Consider the following 21,022-nt stretch of genomic DNA (forward strand, 5'->3'; position numbering starts at 1 on the left):
TATAGTTACAGACGAGCAGCTCCTCTCTCTTTCCTTGCCCTCTCCCCGCTAAAGGGAGTAGCTTCTGAACCGATTTCAAGACCCAAGCAGACCAGTATGACCATTGCCATTCCCCAATTGCCTGCTGGATGGACCTTCGTGGACAAGCACTACGTGAGGTAATGCATTGATATTCATATTGCATTGTACGGGGAAGTGACCTGGATTGGGCAGACCTACAGTCGGCACTGAGTTTGACATGGCCCGACTAAACCGCCTCTGTGATGGGTACGTCTGCCTGCGCAAGCACGGTTGTCGATTGTCCGCTGACACAGCACAGCCAGTTCAACTTCTGCTTCGGTTTCACGCTCAATACAGATATTCCGAATCTTCCTGAGGCCGTCGTGGAGGCGTTGGTTCGTGTGAGGTATGGCGGAGCTGATATGCCGCACCTTCAAGCCGCTTACCATAACGCCCAGATTCTCTGCACCCCTGATCGCGGCCAGTATAGAGCCTCTCGCAGGGTCTCCAGACAATTTTCAATGGGTCTATGCGCCGATGAAGAGCAAAGACGATGCTCTGGCGTGGGCCAGGGCGACTCTCATCGTGCACGAAACGACTTCCACTGACGAGCAAGTGATCAACTCCATCACCGACATTCGACTCCCCTACCATATTGGGGACAGGCGTGAGCAAGTCTTTGCTTGCCACCTCATTCTCCGTCCAAACGGCGAGCACGCTCTGTTCATGCATGGGTCACATGCTGTACTTGATGCTCGACCCACTATGCACACTCTTCGACACCTGTTTCATGTCATCGTTCACCATGACGATGAGCCTTGTCTTGACCAACTTCCGTACGGCGGCGAGGTCGCGAGCTTGCCGGTGGACATTATCCAACTGCTCGGCAAGGATCTGCTGGAGGCAGCCAAAACGAGTGGGATACGGCTGCCGGAGCAGCTCAATAAGAACTTGGTCTGTTTCCTTCGAATCTCCCGCGACTCTCCAAGATTACTGAAGCTTTTCTAGCCTTCTATCGGGCTCGCTCCCCAGCGTAATGACATCACGGCGCCTGCTCTGCGGGCGTGCGTTGGCGCCACCATCAATACCGACAAGCTACGTTCCGTGCTGTCGGCTCTTAAGGCAATCGGGTTTAGCTTCACCTTGCTCTGCGACGCCGCGATCGCTCTTACGACCATCAAACGTAACTGTAACCTCGATGCCGACTGGCAATATATCCATGACAATACTATGTACGTCCTACAGTGACGTCGTGTGTACAACGGGCCCGAGAACTAACACTATTCCAGAATTGCTCTCCAGAGATACTTTCCTTCCGGATATTCAGAGGAACGGCACATCGCATCGAGCATGGCCTATGTTCCACTCGTCCTCTCCCCTCAAAGTATCAACATGGACTCGCCGCTTTGTGACCAACTCGTGGAGGTTATGTCCGCCTTGCGTAAGGAATACACCGACTACTTCAGCCAGCCAGCCCTCCCCTTCGCCAATATTGTGGCTCGCACCGAGCTGCGATCATTGCCCTTGAATCCACACCGCCCTTTCTTTACCAACATTGGAGTCATTGACAAGTTTGTCCCTTCCATGTGGGTCGGCGGGAACAACGACAAGCTACACTTAGAGCTCGGGGAGCTCAAGTTTGGCCATCGCATCATCAATATGCGGTGCCCGTGAGTTTGATACGTTGAATTGTGTGTAATGATGACTGGCTGATGCGATCCCGTAGAGTGATGCATGCATGGACATTCCGAGACGTATTTCATTTGCAGATACAAGTGAGTTGTGAGACTTTGCATCGCTCCGTATAACGCTGACAGGACTAGTTCCTTGATGTTTATGATATGGAGTACCTTCAATCGCTTCTCGACGAAATTATCACGACTATGTTGGGCATTGTGAACTAAAACGACGTTGATACACACGTTTCCACCTAAATTTACGTGCTATTTGTGACGCTCAAAACGACATGCGTACTCAGCGCAGTATCGTTGCAAAGCCTGACATGTAGCTGAGTACTCGTAATTAAACCCACCAAACTACAGTATCTACTTCCTCGTGCTATCACCCATTGTTACGTACACACCACGCATAAATAAACCTGTTTACGATAAATATTGACTGAAGGGTACAATGCCAGGATCAGTCGCCGGTGGCGGTTTAGAAGCGAACTTCGCTACATTAGGGGAGCCAATCCGATGGACTCGGATGACTTAGCGTGGGTGGAAACGTGTGAATGCAGCATTCGGGAACAACCCCTCTTGTTCACATCTTTAAGTGCCTGGAAGCCTGTGAAACTCGACGTTCATGCCATGCTGGCATCTGGGAAGCGATCACGGTGAGCCCTGAGACGAGAGACAATCAGTCTATGGGAGCTGCAGGGAATCCCGGATGGAAGGAACGCGGACTCGCACGGAGTGTGAGGCAAAACTTTGATGACCATGGGATAACTTAAGACGGTAGTGCTTCTTCGAGATGGAGCAGCGGCGCTGCGAAGGACGCAGGATCCGACTTGAGCGAATCATATCCAGCGGCATCACACAGGTGTCGAAGGCTGAGAACGCCCAGATCAACAATCCTTCATCTAAGGGCCTTCCAAGTTTGCCAAACCCGGTAGAGCTGCGGCTGCATTTTTTGGCACATCTCTCCTTGCCTCGCTTGAACGTGATGCTCCATGAACCGACATCTTCCTGCGGTAGATATAGATCACAGGTCAGATTTGGAGCACTTGGTCCAGAAGTTCTCAGGCACTGCAAACATGGAGCTGAGCACTGCCATTAGGCAAAGTACGACTTCTATCAATAGGGGGACGAAGGCACTTGCGAAAGTTATCAGATCCAGCAGAAGGTTACAACGCTCCTCCCGAGCTCCGTGCCGTCTGCAAGCGCGCCCTCTGCACCACTACGATGTCATGTCGGCAGCCGAATGTGGCGACATGTCGAGCGTACCACAAGGCCTGACCTGGGAATCTGATCTGCTTCGAAGGAACGCTGAGTCACTAAGCTCTGATACATTTTCAACATGCGAACATTCTCGGGCTAATGATTTCCAGCGAAACGATCACCTGTCATACACGTATTCTTCGTACTCTGAATCAAAAGATTGCGACGGTGCCGTGACATTACATTCGGCGGCGCACAGCCGAATCGCCACTTTGAGCCGCGTTGTCTCATGAACACAAGGGCTCTGCATTTGCCGCAGATGGAGCTTGTATGGCTTACCCGACGTGCCGGATCAGGCAGCAGCCACGAAGCTCTAGCGTACCGAGGTACGGTGAGGGGTATGAGTAAGGTTTGAAACAGCAAGAACACTTTGTTCATCTGAGCGCATCTCTGATGGTCAACCAATCCCAATATTACATTGAGAGTTGCATTGAAACTTCATCTAACAGATTCATTCCCAAGATAGAACTACAGGGCGGCAGCGCCGCGGAGCAACTCAAACTTGTCGAGCGAGCGCGCCTTAAACACGCAGTTAAAACGTTTAGGAAGGCTTGTATGAGACTTAGTCAGCGGCATGTCGCGATTTTGGATAATTAAAGCTCACCAAACAGCACGAGATTCGAATTTCGGAACAAGGCCTTCAGGTGGTGCCTGGATGTCGAGCGTCGCAAGTAAAGTGGATATCAGAACGAAAACTGATTCTTCCGCGAGTGTCTTCCCCGGACAGATCCTAGAACGCAGTCAGCATCCGAGAACAGCCAATAGGCAAACAGATACTACCTTCTTCCAAACCCAAATGCCCACGTGGTGGGATTGGGTGTGGGATACTCTTTGTCTAGGAAGCGTTCTGGAATGAATTGTTCGGGTGGGTACTTTGGGTTCGGTTCCATTGCAATAGCCCTTGAGGTAATCCCGACCGATCAAATTTCATACGAATATTCTATACTGCTGTAGACGTACCAAAGATTTGGGGACACGATTGTATCCTTGGGAATAACGTAACCCTCATATTCATCTTCGGCGTCCGCCCGGCGTGTGATACCTGACAAAGTCAAAAACTGAGGGTGTTGGGAAGGCGGCACTTACTGAGAGGAAGAATGGGGTGCCAACGCATGACTTCTTGAATGAGCGCATCCACATACGGTAAGCGGCCTCTGTCAGGGATGTTAGGGAGTCGTTCTGCACCGATCACCGAATCAATCTCCTCTTGTGCCCGAATTTGTTTGTCGCGATTGACCGCCATAGCTATCATAAAAACCGCCAGAGTGCCAAACGTCTGTGTTCGCTCTTGTCAGACGCGAAGAGGAGCTCTCGATGCACAGCATTGCGTACCGATTCTCCACCAGCTGTGGTCATGATCCTGCGGGTCAAACATAGACACAGTAAGTGTAGCAGGGAACGAGCGTACCTGCATACATTGATCCTGACTGCAGTCAATACAAGGCGAGGTCAGTAAATTCGGGACAAGAGCGCACCTGTTGTCCACTTGATACGCTCTTCTATCTCCGTGGTCAGCGAGTCTGCCGGAATGCTGGTGAGAAGATCGCGAGTAAGGGAGGGCCCAGCGCTGCCCATAGCCTTCAAACAAGTTAGCAGCAGACAGCCACAGATGAACAAGTAACGTACTATAGCTTCCTTTGCGCGTTCGAAGGGCGTGTACACAAATCGTTCTATCATGTTTCGACCATGCCGCGCTTCACGCTGGAAAGGAACCCAACCTGGTAAGTACTTCACTATGCGTAGAGGTCAGTGCCGCCGGTCGAGAGCGTCCAGATACTCCTTACTAATTGGAATCAGGTCACATAGATATGCGCCTGGGCGAATAGACGAGGTCACGATCCGCATGGTGTCCTCAGCGAGCGTAATGTACTGTTCAATCTCTTAGTCGATCAATATCGGCGTAGGGAGGAGAATTCGTACCTCAGAGTCTGTGACACGCGCTGAAAGACCATATGTCACAGAGAGGATGATCCTGGAAGCACATCTATGAGAAACATTTGGTCAGCAGTCGAAGTACGGGATATATATTTCACTGACAACCGAGTCAGCTCATAGAAATTGTCGGGATCCCCGAGAATATCGAGAGCGAGCATGGCTGAAAAGTGTTCTAACATAGGACGATACTGCTTCACTGCCGTCGCGTTGAGCGCAATATGTTCCAGTTTACGGCACTTCCTCCATTCAGAGCCATATGGCAGCAGCGGCATCGACTGAAACATAAGCATCAGTGGGGCTTGCGGAAGAACGAACGCTAGCTGCGGACCCGGTCAAGCCCCATCAGCTCTCCAACTACGGTTAGTACAGGTCGACTGGAGTAGAGGTGGCCTCGCTTGTCCAGAAGATCCCTGGCTGCTTTGGCACTGTTCAGCACCACAATTGTGTTGCGCAAAATACGAAAGCCCAGGACATCTCCTACAGACAGTATGAATGAGAGCTATACACGGGCTGCAATAATAATGCGTACCAAAATGGTGTTTCATGGACGTGCCGAAGCGGATCCATTCAAATCCGCACGTAAAATCCTGAATGTTCCCTAAGATTGGCAGTCCACGTGGTCCAGGAGGGAAAGGCCTTCGTTTTCGACGTAGCATAAACATAGCCAGGATAGTGGAGAGAGTCATGGATATGGACAGAAAGAGACTTCCAAGGGCGAAGGAAGTCATTGCTGAACTGTCGAGAACAAAGGTTTGCACAAGCACAATACAGGTCGTGAAGCTCAGAGGGAACCAGCCGCCCATCCGCTTTATGAGAACGAATACGACTCGCTGGCATTCGGATCAGATGGTGCTGCGCTCGCACACACTGAGGGAATATGAACTTAACTCGACACCTTGATGATGGTCTTGCCATCTGTGTCAATAGTTTCGCAGGACTTTGGGCGTTCAGTACTCAGCGCACTGGCAAAAAAGGCCTCCACGGCATATTGGACTACCATTCAAGCTTTCAACTTCAGATAACACGCATAAGACACAGGTTTCCCATGATACGTACCCTATTTTTCTAGCGGAACTGATTAGATCAAGACTGCCGAACCAAAGTTGTAGTCGTACTGGTAGTACTCAGGCTACCAGTGCCACGCAGCCTCGATATGGCCAGACCACTGTTTGGCCTTCTCGAAATACACAAAATACGCTATTAACAAGATCTTACTGTGAGTACGGAGACTCATGTAGTGGAGAAGATACGGAACTGACCTCCGGCGAAGTTCCTACACGATAACATTCACATCCTAGCGGCCAGCTTCGCCGAAGTGTTCTCGACAGATATGATCAGAAAATTCTTATGGCAGCTCGCATCGTGATGTTCTCCAGCACGGTTGGTCAAGGTCCGCAGAAAAGGGCGAGACGAAGTCGAAGGAGGAGACCGAGACCTTGACGCGATGGCCGCTCGGAGCGTCGATAGGCGCCAAAGCGGTGCTGGCGCGGAGTAGGACCCCGGCATATCCCCTGTCAGATCCCAATCCGGGTACGAATGCCCAGGAACTGGCCGGAAGACCGCGAGATTGTCCGGGTATAAACGCACGACGAGGGCCGAGGACATATCAGAATCCGGGTACAACTGGCCAGCTTCAGCAGCCGGCCTCCGAAGGGACAACCGACTGATGGACGCCGCGGCAGAGGTGTAAAGCTAGAAATTGGGTAAACATTCGAAAGCACGACGTGACGCACAATCCACGCGGACCACGCATATTTCCGCCTAGCTTTCGTGGCGAAATGGGTGCTCCAGGCGCGCGAAGCCCGCCGCGGCAGATTTGTACTTTTATTTTTATTTTTGAAGATTTTGGAAATTGTTAGGGCATATCTGGGTATAAACTGGACTAACTTTAGCCAAAAACTGAGCAAAAGGGACTTCTTGGAAAGTATGCCGGGATCCCTGCGGAGTGTTGCGGGCGACCATGACTGTTCGCTGGAATGCTGGCTTCTGTACTATTTCCTGGTATGCTAGAAGGCATCAACGTACGTGGGAGTACTTGTGATTATTGCATCTGACGTGCGTCTCAACCACGTTGGCATCAACGCCCACACATGCCGCACCGTGGAACCCCCGCCACTCAACACTCCGCTGATTCGCTGTATACTAGACTTACCTTCTCTAGACGCAGAGTTCTCCGAGATTCGTCGCCAGAAGCTCGATCTTCGCGAACTATAGATTAATCCGCACCGCCTACTAGGGGAACTCTGCGGAACGAATGTCCACTTCAGGTTGATAGCGGCACTTGATACACGGCTCCAAGCTGTTGAAAAGGTCGCCGCACTCCTGCATGGTGCGTCACCCGTCTTCGCCAGCTGTCTATCTAACCGATATGGTTGTCTCTGGCGACAGCAACTTAGGGACTTTGGAAGTCTCCCTCTTTCACTTGCAACGCTCAACGCGTTCTCTTCTCTCTCACTTCCGCTTCCATGCGCGTACCGTCCTTCTCTTCACCGCGGCAGATATGAAGACGATCTTCGTCCCCATAGTGAAGTCGCTCTGATATCTTGGCTCTTCTGAAATTTAACCGGCATCTATTTGCAGTCCGTCTTCGCCTGCGCAACAGCCCCACTTTATTCAGTGCCTCATTTCCTGTCTGGCATTACTTGGATCTGGTCTCACCAGTTCATGTGCAACGTCTCCAACCAAGCGCGAGGCGCTGAAGAGGACGCTGTTAACAAGCCCTGGCGTCCCCTTCCATCTGGCCGCATCACGCAGTCGCAAGCAATTACCTTGCGATGGATCTCCGCCGGCCTTTGCGTGTGGTGGTCAGCGATATACGGCGGAGACCTCGCTCTCACAAGCCTAGGACTTTTTTTCACAACTTTCCTGTACGATGAGCTTGGCCTTGCTGGCCATCCCATCGGGAAAAACTTCTGCAACATCGGAGGATATACTACGTTCGAGATTGGGGCGACAAAGCTCATGGGTATATTTCCACATACTTTCCGGTCGTTACCCCATGCTGACACACAAATACCCAGGAGCGGCCCACGATATGGATAATATATCGACGACCGCCGTATGCATCAGCGGCATCCTCATCTTCACCACTGTTCAAGTGCAGGATTTTGCAGATGTGGAAGGGGATAAGCGACTTGGCCGCGTCACCTTCCCGATCTACGCTCCAGAGTTTTCCAGACAGTTCACACTCATCGCCATCACTATGTGGTCGCTCTTCCTGAGTTACTTCTGGAAAATAGGTCCCTATTTCGGCGCAATGTATATGGTATTGGGCATCATTCTTGGCCTACATCTCTACCTCTACAGGACAGAGGCGCATGACCGTTCTTCTTACATTCTATTCAACGTGAGCAATGTGACCACCGACGTTTAAAGCTATAACTGATGCACTAATAGGTCTGGCTGACAATTGCGCATATCATGCCACTACATGCTCGGTACGGATTGGCTTGGGCTGCATCCTAATGTGCCTCATTTGAATGTTCAGCTGTTGAAATTAGCCAGTAAGGAGCTGCCTTTGGTTGTGCCGATTATATATGTAGAATTTTTGGATTGCATTTGTACGATTTGTCCAGTGACGTCGGAAATATCACATACCATGTATAAGTGCCACAGTTGTCGACAATTGATAAATTTTATCATCGCTGACACTAGAATAGACCTAGAAAAAGTGTAAGAACATGAAGAGAGGAGAGACGGCGCCTGGAGTTTGTTCTGCTATTCCCGCACATGGTGCATCTAAACTGTCCGAGTCGCGTATGACGTTAGAAGTTTTTTTCCATCTCCCAGACATGAAGGAAGCGTACTTAGCATAGTTCTTTTAGCGCTGCATGCATAGATGAAGAAAAAGCTGTCAGCTATCCTATACAACTACAGGTGACGTTTGGTACACATCTAAAAGGTACACAAGAGGCCGCTGAGCGATGAATATTTTCCCGGCAGCTGTTCTCGGCAGGGCTGTTCTCGTTGCGGCTGTTTTCTAGGCTAGTGTCTTGGTGACTGATGCTCGCTTGGCTACGACTGCGGCTTTCTCGTATAATCTCGAGACGAATCGCCAGCACATGCCACGCAGTAAGGGTTGGAGCAGAAGCTACCCGTGTTCAGGTAATGCACTAAAATAACCGATAAAGCGAGGGCCCACCTCCGAGGTAACGGGTTGAAATGACCCATTGGGAATCAAAGAGATAGCCTTTTGAAAGATAGTAAATATGATGCTGTTTGCCTGCGTCATTTGTAGACGCGGCTAGACAAACCCTGGCCGGGAGAGAATCAGTGTTTGGTCCGGGTGTGAGCGACCAGAGCTTCATATATATATATATGTTTGCGCGTCTGCGCTGGACGTACATTTCGAATGCGCCACAAATATGTGTGTAGGTCACAGTCGCAGACGCTTGCTTTAGAAGCAGCCCCAGTTATATTAGATCTCCGTTGGCTCCATGTCTCAGATGCTCGTTTGGCTCACGAGCATTACAGCATCGCACATTCCTTGCGCAGGCGGGTTAGCTCAGCTGCTCCGGTCTCTAATTGAAAGCGCACCTTTTCATATATGGAGCACCGTGGCTATAGAGAAGGCGTGAAGAGGCTATTGTAAAGAGCGGGATGGTAGAATGGCATGAGCTCAGTTGATGACATACTATGATCCCTATGTCCTGCCATCACAAGATCTGCCTGGCGTGTATATCATCACTGCGTTCAGCCAAGGTCAGACGCTGACTGCACACAGAAAAAAAGTAGTCACCATCCTGCATATCCGAGCAGCTTTCGTGCTACTCTATCTGCAGAAACATCACCTGTAGAGATCAGGCGATGGCGTTGCGCACGAGGGCTGAAATCTGAGACGTGCTTCGTTACTACTCGTGTAAACGGCGAGTAGAGCAGCTCTGTGGCGGATTGCAGGGCCAAGCTACTTCATGAGTGTCGAGAATATGCAGGGTATAAAACTTGCAACAACCAGTGCAACTTGGGAGGGCCGAGGGAACATGCAGGTCCTAGTATGCTAAACTTCGGTTAAGGTGGGCACAGCTTACTAATCGTATCCGAGAACTATAGCACCGAGCCTAGTTCTGCGATCTGTGACCTACGGCCTTCATACTGTTTGCAAAGAGCAAAGACGTCGCAGGCAAGATTGATTCCGCGACAATAGGAATCTAGGACTGGTGATATGGATCAATGTTATAACTAGGCAAATATTTATTATCTGCGGACGATGAATAAGTTCTATAATTGTAGAAAGCAAGACAGACCGGCATTTGAGAAGGTGGACGTGGTTTAGAAGGTATCTATCTCCGAGTGTGAGAAGACTTCTTTCGGAAGACTCCGATCCGATAGGCTCGAGATAGACTTGGGTGGAGCCGAGCCTCTAGGAAGCTATGGCGATCTAACACATCTCAAGCGGGTGAGTAGCGTGAATAGATGGCGCCTGATAAACAAGATGCACCCTTGTTTCGAGGCCAAACCTTCTTCAGACATTAGTGCGCTGAAGCCGTTGATGGAATGATATATCACCGCGTTTTACGTACGCGGCTCCACGCACAGGCAGGTGCAGCACGCAAGCCTTTCTATCCAAAACAAATCTCAAAGTCGCAGATTACGCTAGGAATGAGTGAGCGATGGGCAGAAGAGCGAGCACGAAGGTGGCTGGACAAACCTTGAGGCGGTGTTGGCTGCGGAAGACGAACAGTTCGGGCGTCTGGTTGCCATGGTGGCGCCGGGGTCTGCCGGGACAAGGTGTGATTCCTATCTGAGGACTCCACCAAGAACGCAGGCATTGGCTCCTCTCAAGCGACCCGTCTCCACAGTTTACAGCCTCAAGCGCGAAAAATGGCGCTTGGGGTGCGAATGCGCGAAGAGGGTGCGGACATATTTCCAAGGTATATATAACACCCCAGACATCCGCCACGTCAACCCCGTAACTCATCCCGTTGCTCTCCCCCAGCCTCCGACGCCCGACGCCCTGCACCTTCACGAACTCTTGGTCATACCCACATTTCGCTCAAGATGTTGCACATGTCGACCAGCGCTCCTTCAATCATTGACTCTGCTCATCGTGACGCTGCGCATTTCGTTCCTCGCATCGACCTGAAGAGCATCAGTGAAGGTACAAATTGCTTCACACCTAGCGTGCCCGCACGAGCTGAGAGAAAGCTGTGCAGCTGACGCCAGAAAGCTCATGTCTGTTGAACACAAGGCCCTTGGTTACCGTCCGCCGCCGGGCTCGCTCGCCGCGGAAGCGCAGGCGGAAGCTGCCAAACACCCCCAGACCGCCACACAAATCAATGAAGAACGGCTACGGCTAGCGGCTCTTGCAGATGCTCAAAGGATTAAGAAAGAGAGGGTACAGGACGGAGTAGACCTGAATGCTATCAGCCAAGGTGCGTCGAGTTCCGTTCATCGCAATCTTCGTGCTCATGCTATCGTTTAGTTCAAGCTCGGAAGCTCATGCCGGAGGAACACAAGTCCCTGGGACACCTCCCACCACCTGGCTCTGTCGCCGCACAGGTCCAATCCGCCGCGTCGAAGCACCCGCAGATCGTTGCGCAGACTCAGCCCACGACACAGCACCTCCAGCGCGCTGCACTCGAAGACGCAGCCCTCCTCGAGCCTTCAAGTGCTGCCGCACACATCGACCTGAACTTCATCGGCGAAGGTCGGTCTCCTGCAATAGCCTCCATCGGCTAGGCGCGGCTCACAACCTCTCCACAGCGGAAGCGCGCAAGCTCATGTCCGAGGAGCACAAGGCGCTCGGATACCGCCCGCCCCAGGGCTCTCTTGCCGCGGCTGCGCAGGCGGCGGCCGCCAAGCATCCCAACGCGAGTGCAGGTCTCGATTCCACGATACTTGCGAAGGCAGCCCTCGAGGACGCCAAGAAGATCGAGTGCGTAGATGGGCCCGAGCCTCTGCCAGTTGTTGACTCGTCTAACGGCGCGCCTTCCAGGTATCAGCGCCTTGCGAGCCAATCCCCGACGTCCGAGGTTAATCTCGAGACCATCACTACCGACGAGGCGCATACTTTGCAGTCCGAGGAGCAGAAGACCCTCGATTACCGCCCACCCGCTGATTCCCTTGCCGCGCGCGTCCAGAGCGCCATCAACAGTAGCGCGAACGAGCCCGTACGTTGTCGCATCACTTACAAAACGCCTTTCGTTCACTCATCCATGCTCTAGATCACGGGGGATGCTGCGTCCACGACCCAGTCCGAGGAGCTCCCTGAGTCAGGCATCATGGCCGCTGCTACGCAGAGCGCAGCAGGCGAGAACAAGAACGGCGGCGGCGCACGTACGTTCGACGAGGCTGGCCTCTAGACGCAAGCTTGACACAGATTTTTGGCACGCGATCATCATCCAAGTGTAACATTACTATTGCTCGCTTTTAGCAGTATACACCGGGAATCGACTGTAGAACGTATTTGTACCATGCTCTCAATGAAACTCGAGTTTTTCCGCCAAATTCAAGTGTCAGCTTGACCAAGGAGGTTCCATGCGGGTATTCTGATGCGTCTGTCCTGTGCGGACGTCTTCTCTCGATGACACAGGCTCTGCTGCTCCGGGTGGGAAACACGGAACCAGTACTGTCTGAAACTTCAACGAAAACGCGCGGGCTCCATAACGCGTAGTATTGCAACGCAGAACAGATAGAACTGGGCCGAATCTGATAGAAGAAAATGTTTTCAAGTTATTCTTTAGGGAGTACGCAGGAATTAGCGAAGATCAGGTTCCGGCGGAACGCATCATTGAACTCGGTGCTTTGCAGTGCGGTGCGCACAAGAGCACCTCTTCAGACAAAGAGAGTTACAATCCACTGAATTGCAGTCATCACGGTATATTGTAAGAGGTAGTACGTATATATAGTTCACCTCAAAGGGGGTTCAGAGCTTGGCAATCACGCCTGTCTTTACTGCAAGCCGCAGTCGGACGGTGTCGTGGACAAGTGACGCCACGATCGCCTCGGCCGTACCTCTCGGATGCGTGTGCATGGTCTGAAAGCCAGTTTAGTCAGCCAGGTGCTGCTGCTATGAAGTAAACCAAGACGCACCATGTGTCCTGCACCGGACACCTGGCGCGACGAGACTTGAAGTCCGCGCGTAGCCACCTTCAGCAGGTCCTCCTTGTAATAGTGAGGGCTAGTGCGGGTATTGAATGGGAACGAGACCAGAGCGAGAACAGCGCACTCACATCAAGTCCGCGTAGTGACTCTCCATGGATGAAGTGGACCGGGACTCGTTGGCAAAGCACGTGCAAATAGTCGAAGGCCCGCAAAGAGCACAGGCGGTCACGCCACAATGCCTGAATATCAGCTCAGCCAAACTCGCCACGTACGGCTAAAATAAGCCTCACCGCTTCATGCTGCCTAGTACATTTCAGTGTTACACCGTCATCGCGATCAGGATAGGTTTCTGTGGGAAGATCCCTGAGGCCATGGTCCTAATTGCGAGAGCAGATCAGACAGTACAATTCAACAGGTGGGGTCGATACGCACGACGTAGACTTGCAGGACACGAGGGTCCCAGCCCCGCCATTGCTTCCCTGACGAGAAAAGGCGCAAGGCGTCTTCACGGCAGGGCCAGCTGTCCCTCCGCTTTGCAATCATGTCCGAGAACTCCATCTTGCACTCTCCGGGTTTCGGCTTGCGTATGATCATTGGCTCTATTAGGATCATAGACGAGAACTCTACTTCAGGATGGTAAGTAGTGGACAGGACGCTATGAAGGATGCAGGCAGTTAGTGGCAGTGACTCGTGTACTGACAGAAGGAGCCACGAACAATGAAACTGCTCCGAGCGAATGTCCAACGGCAACCAGGCGACGCGAACGAAAATCAACGTCGACGCCACTTCCCAGTCCGGCCAAAAAGGCGTGTATGCTCCGCGCATAGTCTTCCCAGCTGACTACATTGCGTCAACGGCGCTCAGCGACTCAAGGCGCACCAAAATACCCACAAGATGACTCTGGCCTCCATTCCAACGCTGCGGTTATCAGGTGCTCATTGAGGATGCTCGAGTCTCCGTGGCCTGAGGCGTCGATGCACCAGGCTTCGCGTATCTTCAAGTCGGGCTCCTGGCAGCTGCAGCGTAGAGGTACTCCAGGGTCGGCTCCCACTGTTCTTTGTGTCCGTCAACGCAGTGAGTGAGGACCAACGTCAGAGCATCGTCGTCAGTACAGTGGTGGTCAGGATGCCGGTAACATTTGACGGCCAACTAAGGGCAGGAGGTTAGGGCGATGAGCTTCCGTCACGGATGTCGCTTACGCGGAACGGGTAGTTAGGCCGAGGGTCTAACACAAAGGAGTCACACAGCATCGGTGCAGACATACAATAGTGAGGATCTCCCTGTGTCCGATGCCGAGTGTGCCTTCAACTGGGCTATGTTTCAGTACTGCTCGGGTTCAGATGGCACGACAATTCGACAGTCCCTGCCAAAAATAATGTCAGCCCACGCGCAAGGTTGAATTCTCGCATACCAGCCATGCACATGAGGTACTCACGGCGATAAATTTTGTACATGTTGTATGAAGACTAGGCGATCACATGCCATGCTTCGAAGTTCGAGAGAAGTACTCCTGAGCCTCAGTGTAGCGTGGAAAGAGTTACTATTCTTCGCGCAAACTATATGTTCGTCTTAAACGCGTCTTATCGCAGGAGGTGACATGGCCTCCGTCGTATGGTCCCTGTAACTTTTGAGAATTTGATGGAGTAGCCCAAGGAAGTTGCAGACCTGAGGTGACCGTACAAGAAGTAGGCATAAAAGCAGACCATGTCAGCCGTTTGTCATAAAAAACATGGGGCCGGCAGGTTGGCCGGCTGCCGCACGCTGCTAGTTGCTGACATGTCATTTGAGAGGTCGCATCTACTACAAAGCTACACGGATGAGACTGTGGAGCTCAAGATCTGGCAAATTTTGGGATCCGGACTATCGTGATCTTTGAGGCTTGGTTTTTGTCTGAGATTCGTACGACCGAAATCATGATTTTGTGCAATGCAAAATCCGCCCCGATCCGAGATCTCCCCGCAACAGAATGGCGCCCACAGAGCCTCAGAGTCCACGTTCGTTCGTGTTCGATACATAAAAGTGCACATTGAATGACGGGAGACTACAATAGAACATATGTATAACCTAGGCTGCAGGATATTGAGCCATGGCGGATGCTGGAGCAGCAGGCTGCGGGATGGAGAACGGTCCATCATCAAGCTCACTGGTACCTTTGCCCCCACAAGACCGGTATGCTGCCAGTATCGTGGTCATCCTCAAGGAGACCACTGCATCTCCAAATCAGGTTCTGCTTTGGTACTAGAGCTATCTGAGGGCGCCGGGGGTGCAAGGAGCATCTCTGCTTGCGCGGGTAGTGATCACTCAGAAGGATGTGGACTTGGCTGCCCCAGTCAGCCCAGCTTAGTTGCCAAATACCTGGTCGAGCGGATTGCTAGGTAGCTGAGGGTCATGAATAGACCCTAGAGGATTCATCTCTAGTTGTTCGTCAGCCGCAGCCTGATCAGCCCCGGGCAGTTCAGCAAGACCGGCCAGTATATGCGGGCGGAGCGGTTGACATGGGCATGATGCATTCGGCAAGCTTAATAAGGTGGATGATGTGCCAAAGGTGTTGCGTAGAGGCAGAACCGAAATATGATTGGTGGGCCGATCATACTCGGGGGGCGATGAAGGAGGCAAGGGTGGATTTGCGCGGTTTCGACATGAAGACGCGTTCGATACACTCAGGATACTGGCGGGCATGGACGCAGGTTGAAATCGACACGGCTGTCAAGCTCGCGTACGCGTGTGCTCGCGTCGTGGTGAAGAGCCTCTGAAGTGACATGCCTAGTTCCCCATAGTTCAGTGCTGCGAGCACAAAAACTCATTTGCACAAGTCTTGGGCGCAGAATTTCTGACGGGCGGACTCACGATTCTTGGGTTTTGAGAATATGGTCAGATTCTTGGATGCGGAGTATCTTGAGACTTGTATGACATGGTCAGACAAAAACCAACGCTCAACGATCAGATTCTCGAATGACCGAAATCGCGCCCGGGTGATGTTCAATATCTCCCAGATACTGTCACCAGTCTCATCCGTGCAGCTGTGTAGTCTCCCTAGATAACTCTTATCTAATCAATCAAAATACACGTGACCAATTTCCCACGCCTGTGCAGCTTCCTGCGCGTATTGGACTCGAGCTTGAAATATGAAAATATGAAAGCTTGAGGCTGAAGCTCGGCTAGTACGTTGGTCCAACCTTGTGCTGAAACGATGTGCCCTGTGAACGATAACTGATCACACCTTTTCTCACGGGATGTAGCCAGAGGATCAATGCTGCGCGAGCGCTTTCAAGTTCTGGTATGCTCCTGCCAGACGCTTGTCAGACCCTTGGCAGTATCTCTAAATAGCTCCACGTTCCTCGCAAAGAGCACGACTCCCATTATTTATTTTATGGTAGGAAGAGCCCTGTGATCAACTGATCCCGTCTGGAGCTGCTGCCACCGGTTCTCATGTGGGATGTCGTGCAGCATCCCTAGGACTCGAACATAGTCTCATTCCTCCAGATACTTCCATTTTTCCTACTTCTAATCGCACGAGTTTTAGGCGGGTGAGTGGGCGCACTCCGTGTACTGTAGTCATACTGACAGCGGGCGCAGCTACGGGCAGATAGTTATTTCTGCGATACCACTCCCGCCAACACTTTTATGCATGCCACCACGAGCTCCCGTCTCACTTTGCGGGCAACGACTCGAACCTTATATCTGCGTACTACTCGCCAGCTAGATAGAATGCTCCCCTAATCAGCTCCGGAGTCTTGCCCTTCAGGCCTCTCCTAGTCTTCAGGCCTGTCAGGCCTGCCCTCTCTGATTTGCTTGCAGCTGGTCACATTGCTTGCCACCTAGACGCTCCATAAAAGTACAATAGTATCAATGGCCTACGAGCCGCGAAACGAAATATCCGCGGTTCAGTGCACCTCACAGCAGGGTGTCGGTGATGCCTCAACTATGCTCTTCAATTGGCAGAGCACTCGAACAGTCATCAACGTGTCGTGTATCTCTTGTGTTGGGCTGGCATAAAGAGTTTCAGGGAAGACACAACACAGCCTGGAGTCAGAGTTCACTTCACACCGGCTTCTTCGTCTTCAAGTTGTCATTGTGGTGAGGGCAGCAACAGCAACAGCGCCCGGGGAGTTCTCAACGCCCGTCTCGGCGGTCGGTCGACCCCTTTCGCCTGTCATCAGGCGACTGAGCCGCAACTAGACAAACTACTGGACCGATTACCGTTTACACCGGCGCGACCGGACAGACCTTTTTGAGTAAGAGGAGTACTATGATGGCCCCCTGGTTTATAAAGGCTCCTTGCTTTATAAAATCGATCTTGCTGCTGCAATATGCCCCCGGAGGTGCTGTGAATATTTTTCATGGTAGACTTGTATTCATACTATAATATGACACCCATATCATGGCGGGTGTGCAGCAAGGGACGATATGATGTTTTTGTGGATGCTCGGAAGTGGTCCAAAACTGGCCGAAAAATGCTACTGATGGCTAGATCCAACCAGATCTCGCTCACCAAATATTCTGGCGACTGCATCCATAGACTTTTGTACTTACACCAGACATGGCTGGTCATCATATTTGGTTTACAAGGTGCTATGTACATGTACAGGGAAGGAACATTAGTGGAGCGTTACAATGAACGAGCAAGGCGTGATGAAATTGTCGCTCCGCCTGATCTCAAACAACTGAGGTTTACTCTGGAGAGACGGCTCGGCTTCTCGGCAGAGACACGGCTCGACGGCATCTGGTGTGACACTTGTGACGAAATTTATAAAAAGTGGTGCAGGGCCTACTTTGTGCACCAGAAAGGATCCGCTGCTCTTGCAAGACCTCAATAAAATATTATAAAAAAACGAATATATAGCTAAGGTGTGTACACATCGACTCATGCAAAACCGCCCGCGAAGCATGAGTGTGGTAAGCTACAGGATGCAAATTTTCCCAAATTTTATAAAGCAGGGTACCATCATAGTATGTCTGGATGCCCTGATGAAGATCTGACACGACCTGACGGAAGTATCGCCATGGGTGGTCTCAGGGCTTGCGCGATTTCACTGGTGAGACATTGCATACCGTACGAGTTTGACCAACCTCAGGGCGTGACATCCAAGCCAGCAACAGCGGGCGCCAGATTACTGAAACGGGTAGATTTGGACAGTTTCAGAAATTTTTGTCAAATTTGGCTCGATTTTGGCCTAGATCGGGTTCAGAGCTGCATGACTAGACCTCAAAATTGCAAATTGTGGGGGGTTGGTGACGCGTGACGCTGCTCCCATTTAAACTCGTACTGTAGGGGGAGATTGCACTATTCACAGCCCTGTAGAAACATCATGATCAGGAACCAACGTGAGCTTTGTCGAAGGGGATACTCGAAATTAGCTTACATCCCCGCTTCCACTAGATCCTTGCCATCGTCTCCGCCCTCGATCGAGCTGTTCGTCAAACGTTACTGGACGATGTCCACCGACAATCGGCAGGAGAGTGGCACTTTAAGCTTGAAATCAAACACACAAGTGTCCGCCGCTACAAATGTCGTGGGGTACGAAGAGGGAGCCTCAGTCCAGCCGTCGGGAATGAGATCGAAGAGCACACGGTTCTGGCTTATATTCCTGGCCATCTGCGTCTCTGTCTTCTTGTCTGCCCTCGAATTCGTGAGTCACAGATGCAGCCCTCTCCAGAACCTCAGCTGACGCTTCGCCACAGACCTCCGTATCCACAGCATTGCCAACCATTGCGCATGACTTGGACGGCACGGATTTCGTTTGGGTTGCGTCGGCCTACGCTCTAGCTTCGACTGCGCTGCTGCCCGCGACCGGTGGTATGGCCCAAGTACGTCCACATACGCTTGCAGGTTATCTCTTCTGACTGTTCTCAGGTATTTGGCCGGCGACCTTGCATGCTGTTGTCGCTGGCCTTGTTCGCCCTCGGCAGCGCCCTGTGCGGGGCCGCCAAGACTATGAACTGGCTGATTGCAGCTCGCAGTAAGTTAGGCCCCAATCATTAGTTCGATGGTATGCTCTGATATATGTCACCTACCTGTAGCGGTCCAGGGTGCAGGCGGAGGCAGCATCATCGCAATTACCACAATAGTCCTCTCCGATCTAGTTCCATTGGCCGAGCGCGCGGTGTACAATGGATTTTCTGGCATGTAAGTATGGTGTGCTATGCATTGAACATTGTTTTTCACGTTCATTTTTGGCTACGCAGGACATGGGGGGTCGCTGCAGGGATGGGTCCCATAGTGGGCGGTGCGCTCGCTAAGAATGGACAGTGGAGGTGGCTGTTCTGTACGTCGCTTATCGGTGCTGTGCCTGCAGGCTCAATTCTAACTCCAATTTTGCAGACCTCAATCTCCCATTGACGGCGGTGGCAGGAGCGCTTGTCATCCTGTTCCTTAATGTCAAGACACCACAAGGTTCGTTCCGCGAAAAGATGGCCCAAATGGACTGGATGTAAGGTTTCCCGTCCCTGCAAAGCGCAAAATATTCAATGTTCTCTAGCGGTAATGCGCTCATCATCGGTAGCTCCACTGCCGTGGTTATTGCTCTCACGTGGGGTGGTGTGCAACATCCTTGGGGCTCTGCGCAGATATTGGTACCGCTCATCATCGGGCTTCTCGGCCTGTTATTGTTCTTGCTGTACGAAGCAAAGGTTGCGAAGCATCCTCTGGTATGTCTCGAGCTGCTGGAAGCGGAATAATTCAGTCTTAGCGCTCTGTAGGTTCCCATCTCGCTTCTGTCCAACCGCACAAGCTTCAGTGGGTAAGTAGACGGACCTCCGCCCAACCCGTGCTGCTGCACACAAATTAATGGTTGGCTTAGCTATGTACAGACGTTAATATCGCCCATTTTGACCTTCTCGCTGCTTTGTAAGCCGCGTTTTTCCCAACAAGACCCTACTCGAAATTGAATCCCTCGCGGAACATAGACTTCTTGCCAGTGCTCTTCCAGGCCAGCTGGGGTGCTTCACCCATTCGTTCCGGAGTCCTGCTCCTCGGGTTCGCTCTGGCTGTCGGCCCGGCTCTCATCCTCTGCGGAGCGAGCATATCGCGGACTAAGACGTACCGAGTGCAGCTCTGGATCGGATGGGCGGCCTACCTCGCTGGCACCGGGGTCCTAGCAACGCTGGACGAACGCACCGACATCGCGCGCGCAACGGGCGGGCAATTCCTCATCTCAATCGGCACTGGCTTAGTGTATGCTGCCGCATATTTCCCTGTACTTGCCCCAATTCCCATCACAGCAAACGCACAAGCGCTGGCGTTCTTCCAGTTTCTCAGATCATTCGCATCCGTAAGTGCTCCAGCACTACGTTCGAACCAGTCATAGCGCTGATGCTCCTGTGTCCGTGAAGGTCTGGGGGGCGACTGTCGGCACGACTGTCCTGCAGACACAGCTGAAGAAGCGGCTGCCGACAGAGTTCGTGAACATGCTCCCTAATGGCGTTTCCATTGCATACTCCGCAATTCCTATCATCCCGAACCTACCAGAGCCGTTGCACACTGAGGTGCGCGTCGCATTCGCGGACAGCATCCGCATACTCTGGCAAGTTTTCGTCGGCATCGGTGCCATTGGTGCCCTGGCATCACTGTTTATAAAGGCGCTGCCACTTCACAAGCAGGTCGACGAGAAGTGGGGTATGGAGGAAAAAGCAGTCCAGGAGAGGGCTGACGAGGAGAATGCTCAAGTTGCGGCTCTCGAATCTGAGTCTACCCTCATTGAGTAAATTAGATAGGTCGACCTAGTTCTTTTGGTGCACCACCGCTCACATTCCTCATGACATCATACTTATTCGAATCTTCACGTCCATGAAAGTGACCAAGTCCGTTGAATTTTGCTGTTGAGTCATCCAAAAAGTGCCCAAACGTCTTGACGTCGCTTTGCGTCCTGGTTTTGGACCAATATGCCCCGGATGCCTTGAAAATGTTGGTCAGCATTTTCAAGACAGGTACCAATCATTCCCAACAACGCCTAAGGCAGACTAAAGTATGCCATCTAATCCAAGGCACCTCCATCACCTTGAGGGTTTTCATGACACTGTTAGTCGCGTGCTCTCTAGCCGTAGCTATATTCGGGCCAATACAGGCCAATACGGGTTGCTATTTTTTCTCTTGCTTCGTTCGTTTT

General features: G+C 51.9%; 7 protein-coding genes across 7 annotated transcripts; 4 read left to right on the plus strand and 3 right to left on the minus strand.

The window, feature by feature from the left end:
- Positions 1 to 96: 96 nt before the first annotated feature.
- PHACADRAFT_198396 (uncharacterized protein) lies at positions 97 to 1,904 on the plus strand (the record flags this gene model as incomplete). The annotated part of the gene is made up of 8 exons (XM_007398620.1): positions 97 to 158; positions 214 to 267; positions 320 to 406; positions 459 to 954; positions 1,009 to 1,232; positions 1,290 to 1,670; positions 1,727 to 1,775; positions 1,824 to 1,904. The coding sequence occupies 8 exons, from the start codon at positions 97 to 99 to the stop codon at positions 1,902 to 1,904; spliced, it is 1,434 nt and encodes a 477-aa protein (XP_007398682.1).
- Positions 1,905 to 3,407: 1,503 nt separating this feature from the next.
- PHACADRAFT_164255 (uncharacterized protein) lies at positions 3,408 to 5,560 on the minus strand (the record flags this gene model as incomplete). The annotated part of the gene is made up of 13 exons (XM_007398621.1): positions 3,408 to 3,489; positions 3,544 to 3,669; positions 3,720 to 3,839; positions 3,900 to 3,981; positions 4,026 to 4,215; positions 4,272 to 4,299; positions 4,405 to 4,517; positions 4,566 to 4,672; positions 4,724 to 4,808; positions 4,860 to 4,923; positions 4,977 to 5,149; positions 5,203 to 5,351; positions 5,404 to 5,560. The coding sequence occupies 13 exons, from the start codon at positions 5,558 to 5,560 to the stop codon at positions 3,408 to 3,410; spliced, it is 1,476 nt and encodes a 491-aa protein (XP_007398683.1).
- Positions 5,561 to 7,227: 1,667 nt separating this feature from the next.
- Positions 7,228 to 8,528, plus strand: PHACADRAFT_126070 (uncharacterized protein). Its single transcript, XM_007398622.1, has 4 exons — positions 7,228 to 7,398; positions 7,455 to 7,839; positions 7,895 to 8,220; positions 8,271 to 8,528. The coding sequence occupies exons 1-4, from the start codon at positions 7,243 to 7,245 to the stop codon at positions 8,337 to 8,339; spliced, it is 936 nt and encodes a 311-aa protein (XP_007398684.1). The 5' UTR covers positions 7,228 to 7,242; the 3' UTR covers positions 8,340 to 8,528.
- A 2,258-nt stretch (positions 8,529 to 10,786) lies between these two features.
- Positions 10,787 to 12,315, plus strand: PHACADRAFT_148918 (uncharacterized protein). The gene is made up of 6 exons (XM_007398623.1): positions 10,787 to 10,971; positions 11,027 to 11,245; positions 11,296 to 11,520; positions 11,577 to 11,748; positions 11,809 to 11,983; positions 12,038 to 12,315. Exons 1-6 carry the CDS (start codon positions 10,872 to 10,874, stop codon positions 12,173 to 12,175), a joined length of 1,029 nt encoding a protein of 342 aa, XP_007398685.1. The 5' UTR covers positions 10,787 to 10,871; the 3' UTR covers positions 12,176 to 12,315.
- Positions 12,316 to 12,738: 423 nt separating this feature from the next.
- Positions 12,739 to 13,071, minus strand: PHACADRAFT_198400 (uncharacterized protein; the record flags this gene model as incomplete). Its single annotated transcript, XM_007398624.1, has 3 exons — positions 12,739 to 12,849; positions 12,906 to 12,993; positions 13,046 to 13,071. 3 exons carry the CDS (start codon positions 13,069 to 13,071, stop codon positions 12,739 to 12,741), a joined length of 225 nt encoding a protein of 74 aa, XP_007398686.1.
- A 2,186-nt stretch (positions 13,072 to 15,257) lies between these two features.
- On the minus strand, positions 15,258 to 15,620 carry PHACADRAFT_260667 (uncharacterized protein; the record flags this gene model as incomplete). Its single annotated transcript, XM_007398625.1, has 2 exons — positions 15,258 to 15,353; positions 15,483 to 15,620. Coding segments are annotated over 2 exons (234 nt in total), but the record flags the coding sequence as incomplete, so codon positions are not given.
- Positions 15,621 to 18,430: 2,810 nt separating this feature from the next.
- PHACADRAFT_126077 (uncharacterized protein) lies at positions 18,431 to 20,690 on the plus strand. The gene is made up of 11 exons (XM_007398626.1): positions 18,431 to 18,547; positions 18,600 to 18,725; positions 18,772 to 18,877; positions 18,939 to 19,044; positions 19,104 to 19,183; positions 19,240 to 19,348; positions 19,397 to 19,565; positions 19,617 to 19,657; positions 19,718 to 19,764; positions 19,824 to 20,188; positions 20,250 to 20,690. The coding sequence occupies exons 1-11, from the start codon at positions 18,470 to 18,472 to the stop codon at positions 20,619 to 20,621; spliced, it is 1,599 nt and encodes a 532-aa protein (XP_007398688.1). The 5' UTR covers positions 18,431 to 18,469; the 3' UTR covers positions 20,622 to 20,690.
- The last annotated feature ends 332 nt before the right edge of the window (positions 20,691 to 21,022 follow it).

Source organism: Phanerochaete carnosa (assembly GCF_000300595.1).
Source record: "Phanerochaete carnosa HHB-10118-sp unplaced genomic scaffold PHACAscaffold_8, whole genome shotgun sequence".
In the NCBI taxonomy this organism is placed as follows: Eukaryota; Fungi; Basidiomycota; class Agaricomycetes; order Polyporales; family Phanerochaetaceae; genus Phanerochaete; species Phanerochaete carnosa.

Coding starts and splice junctions, on each gene's coding strand:
- PHACADRAFT_148918 (XM_007398623.1), top strand. CDS start 10,872: ATGTTGCACATGTCGACCAGCGCTCCTTCAATCATTGACTCTGCTCAT. Junction 11,246..11,295: donor CCTGAATGCTATCAGCCAAG/GTGCGTCGAGTT, acceptor GCTATCGTTTAG/TTCAAGCTCGGAAGCTCATG. Junction 11,984..12,037: donor ACAGTAGCGCGAACGAGCCC/GTACGTTGTCGC, acceptor TCCATGCTCTAG/ATCACGGGGGATGCTGCGTC.
- PHACADRAFT_126077 (XM_007398626.1), top strand. CDS start 18,470: ATGAGATCGAAGAGCACACGGTTCTGGCTTATATTCCTGGCCATCTGC. Junction 19,349..19,396: donor ATGGCCCAAATGGACTGGAT/GTAAGGTTTCCC, acceptor AATGTTCTCTAG/CGGTAATGCGCTCATCATCG. Junction 19,566..19,616: donor AGGTTGCGAAGCATCCTCTG/GTATGTCTCGAG, acceptor AGCGCTCTGTAG/GTTCCCATCTCGCTTCTGTC.
- PHACADRAFT_126070 (XM_007398622.1), top strand. CDS start 7,243: ATGGTTGTCTCTGGCGACAGCAACTTAGGGACTTTGGAAGTCTCCCTC. Junction 7,840..7,894: donor TGGGGCGACAAAGCTCATGG/GTATATTTCCAC, acceptor ACAAATACCCAG/GAGCGGCCCACGATATGGAT. Junction 8,221..8,270: donor CTTCTTACATTCTATTCAAC/GTGAGCAATGTG, acceptor ATGCACTAATAG/GTCTGGCTGACAATTGCGCA.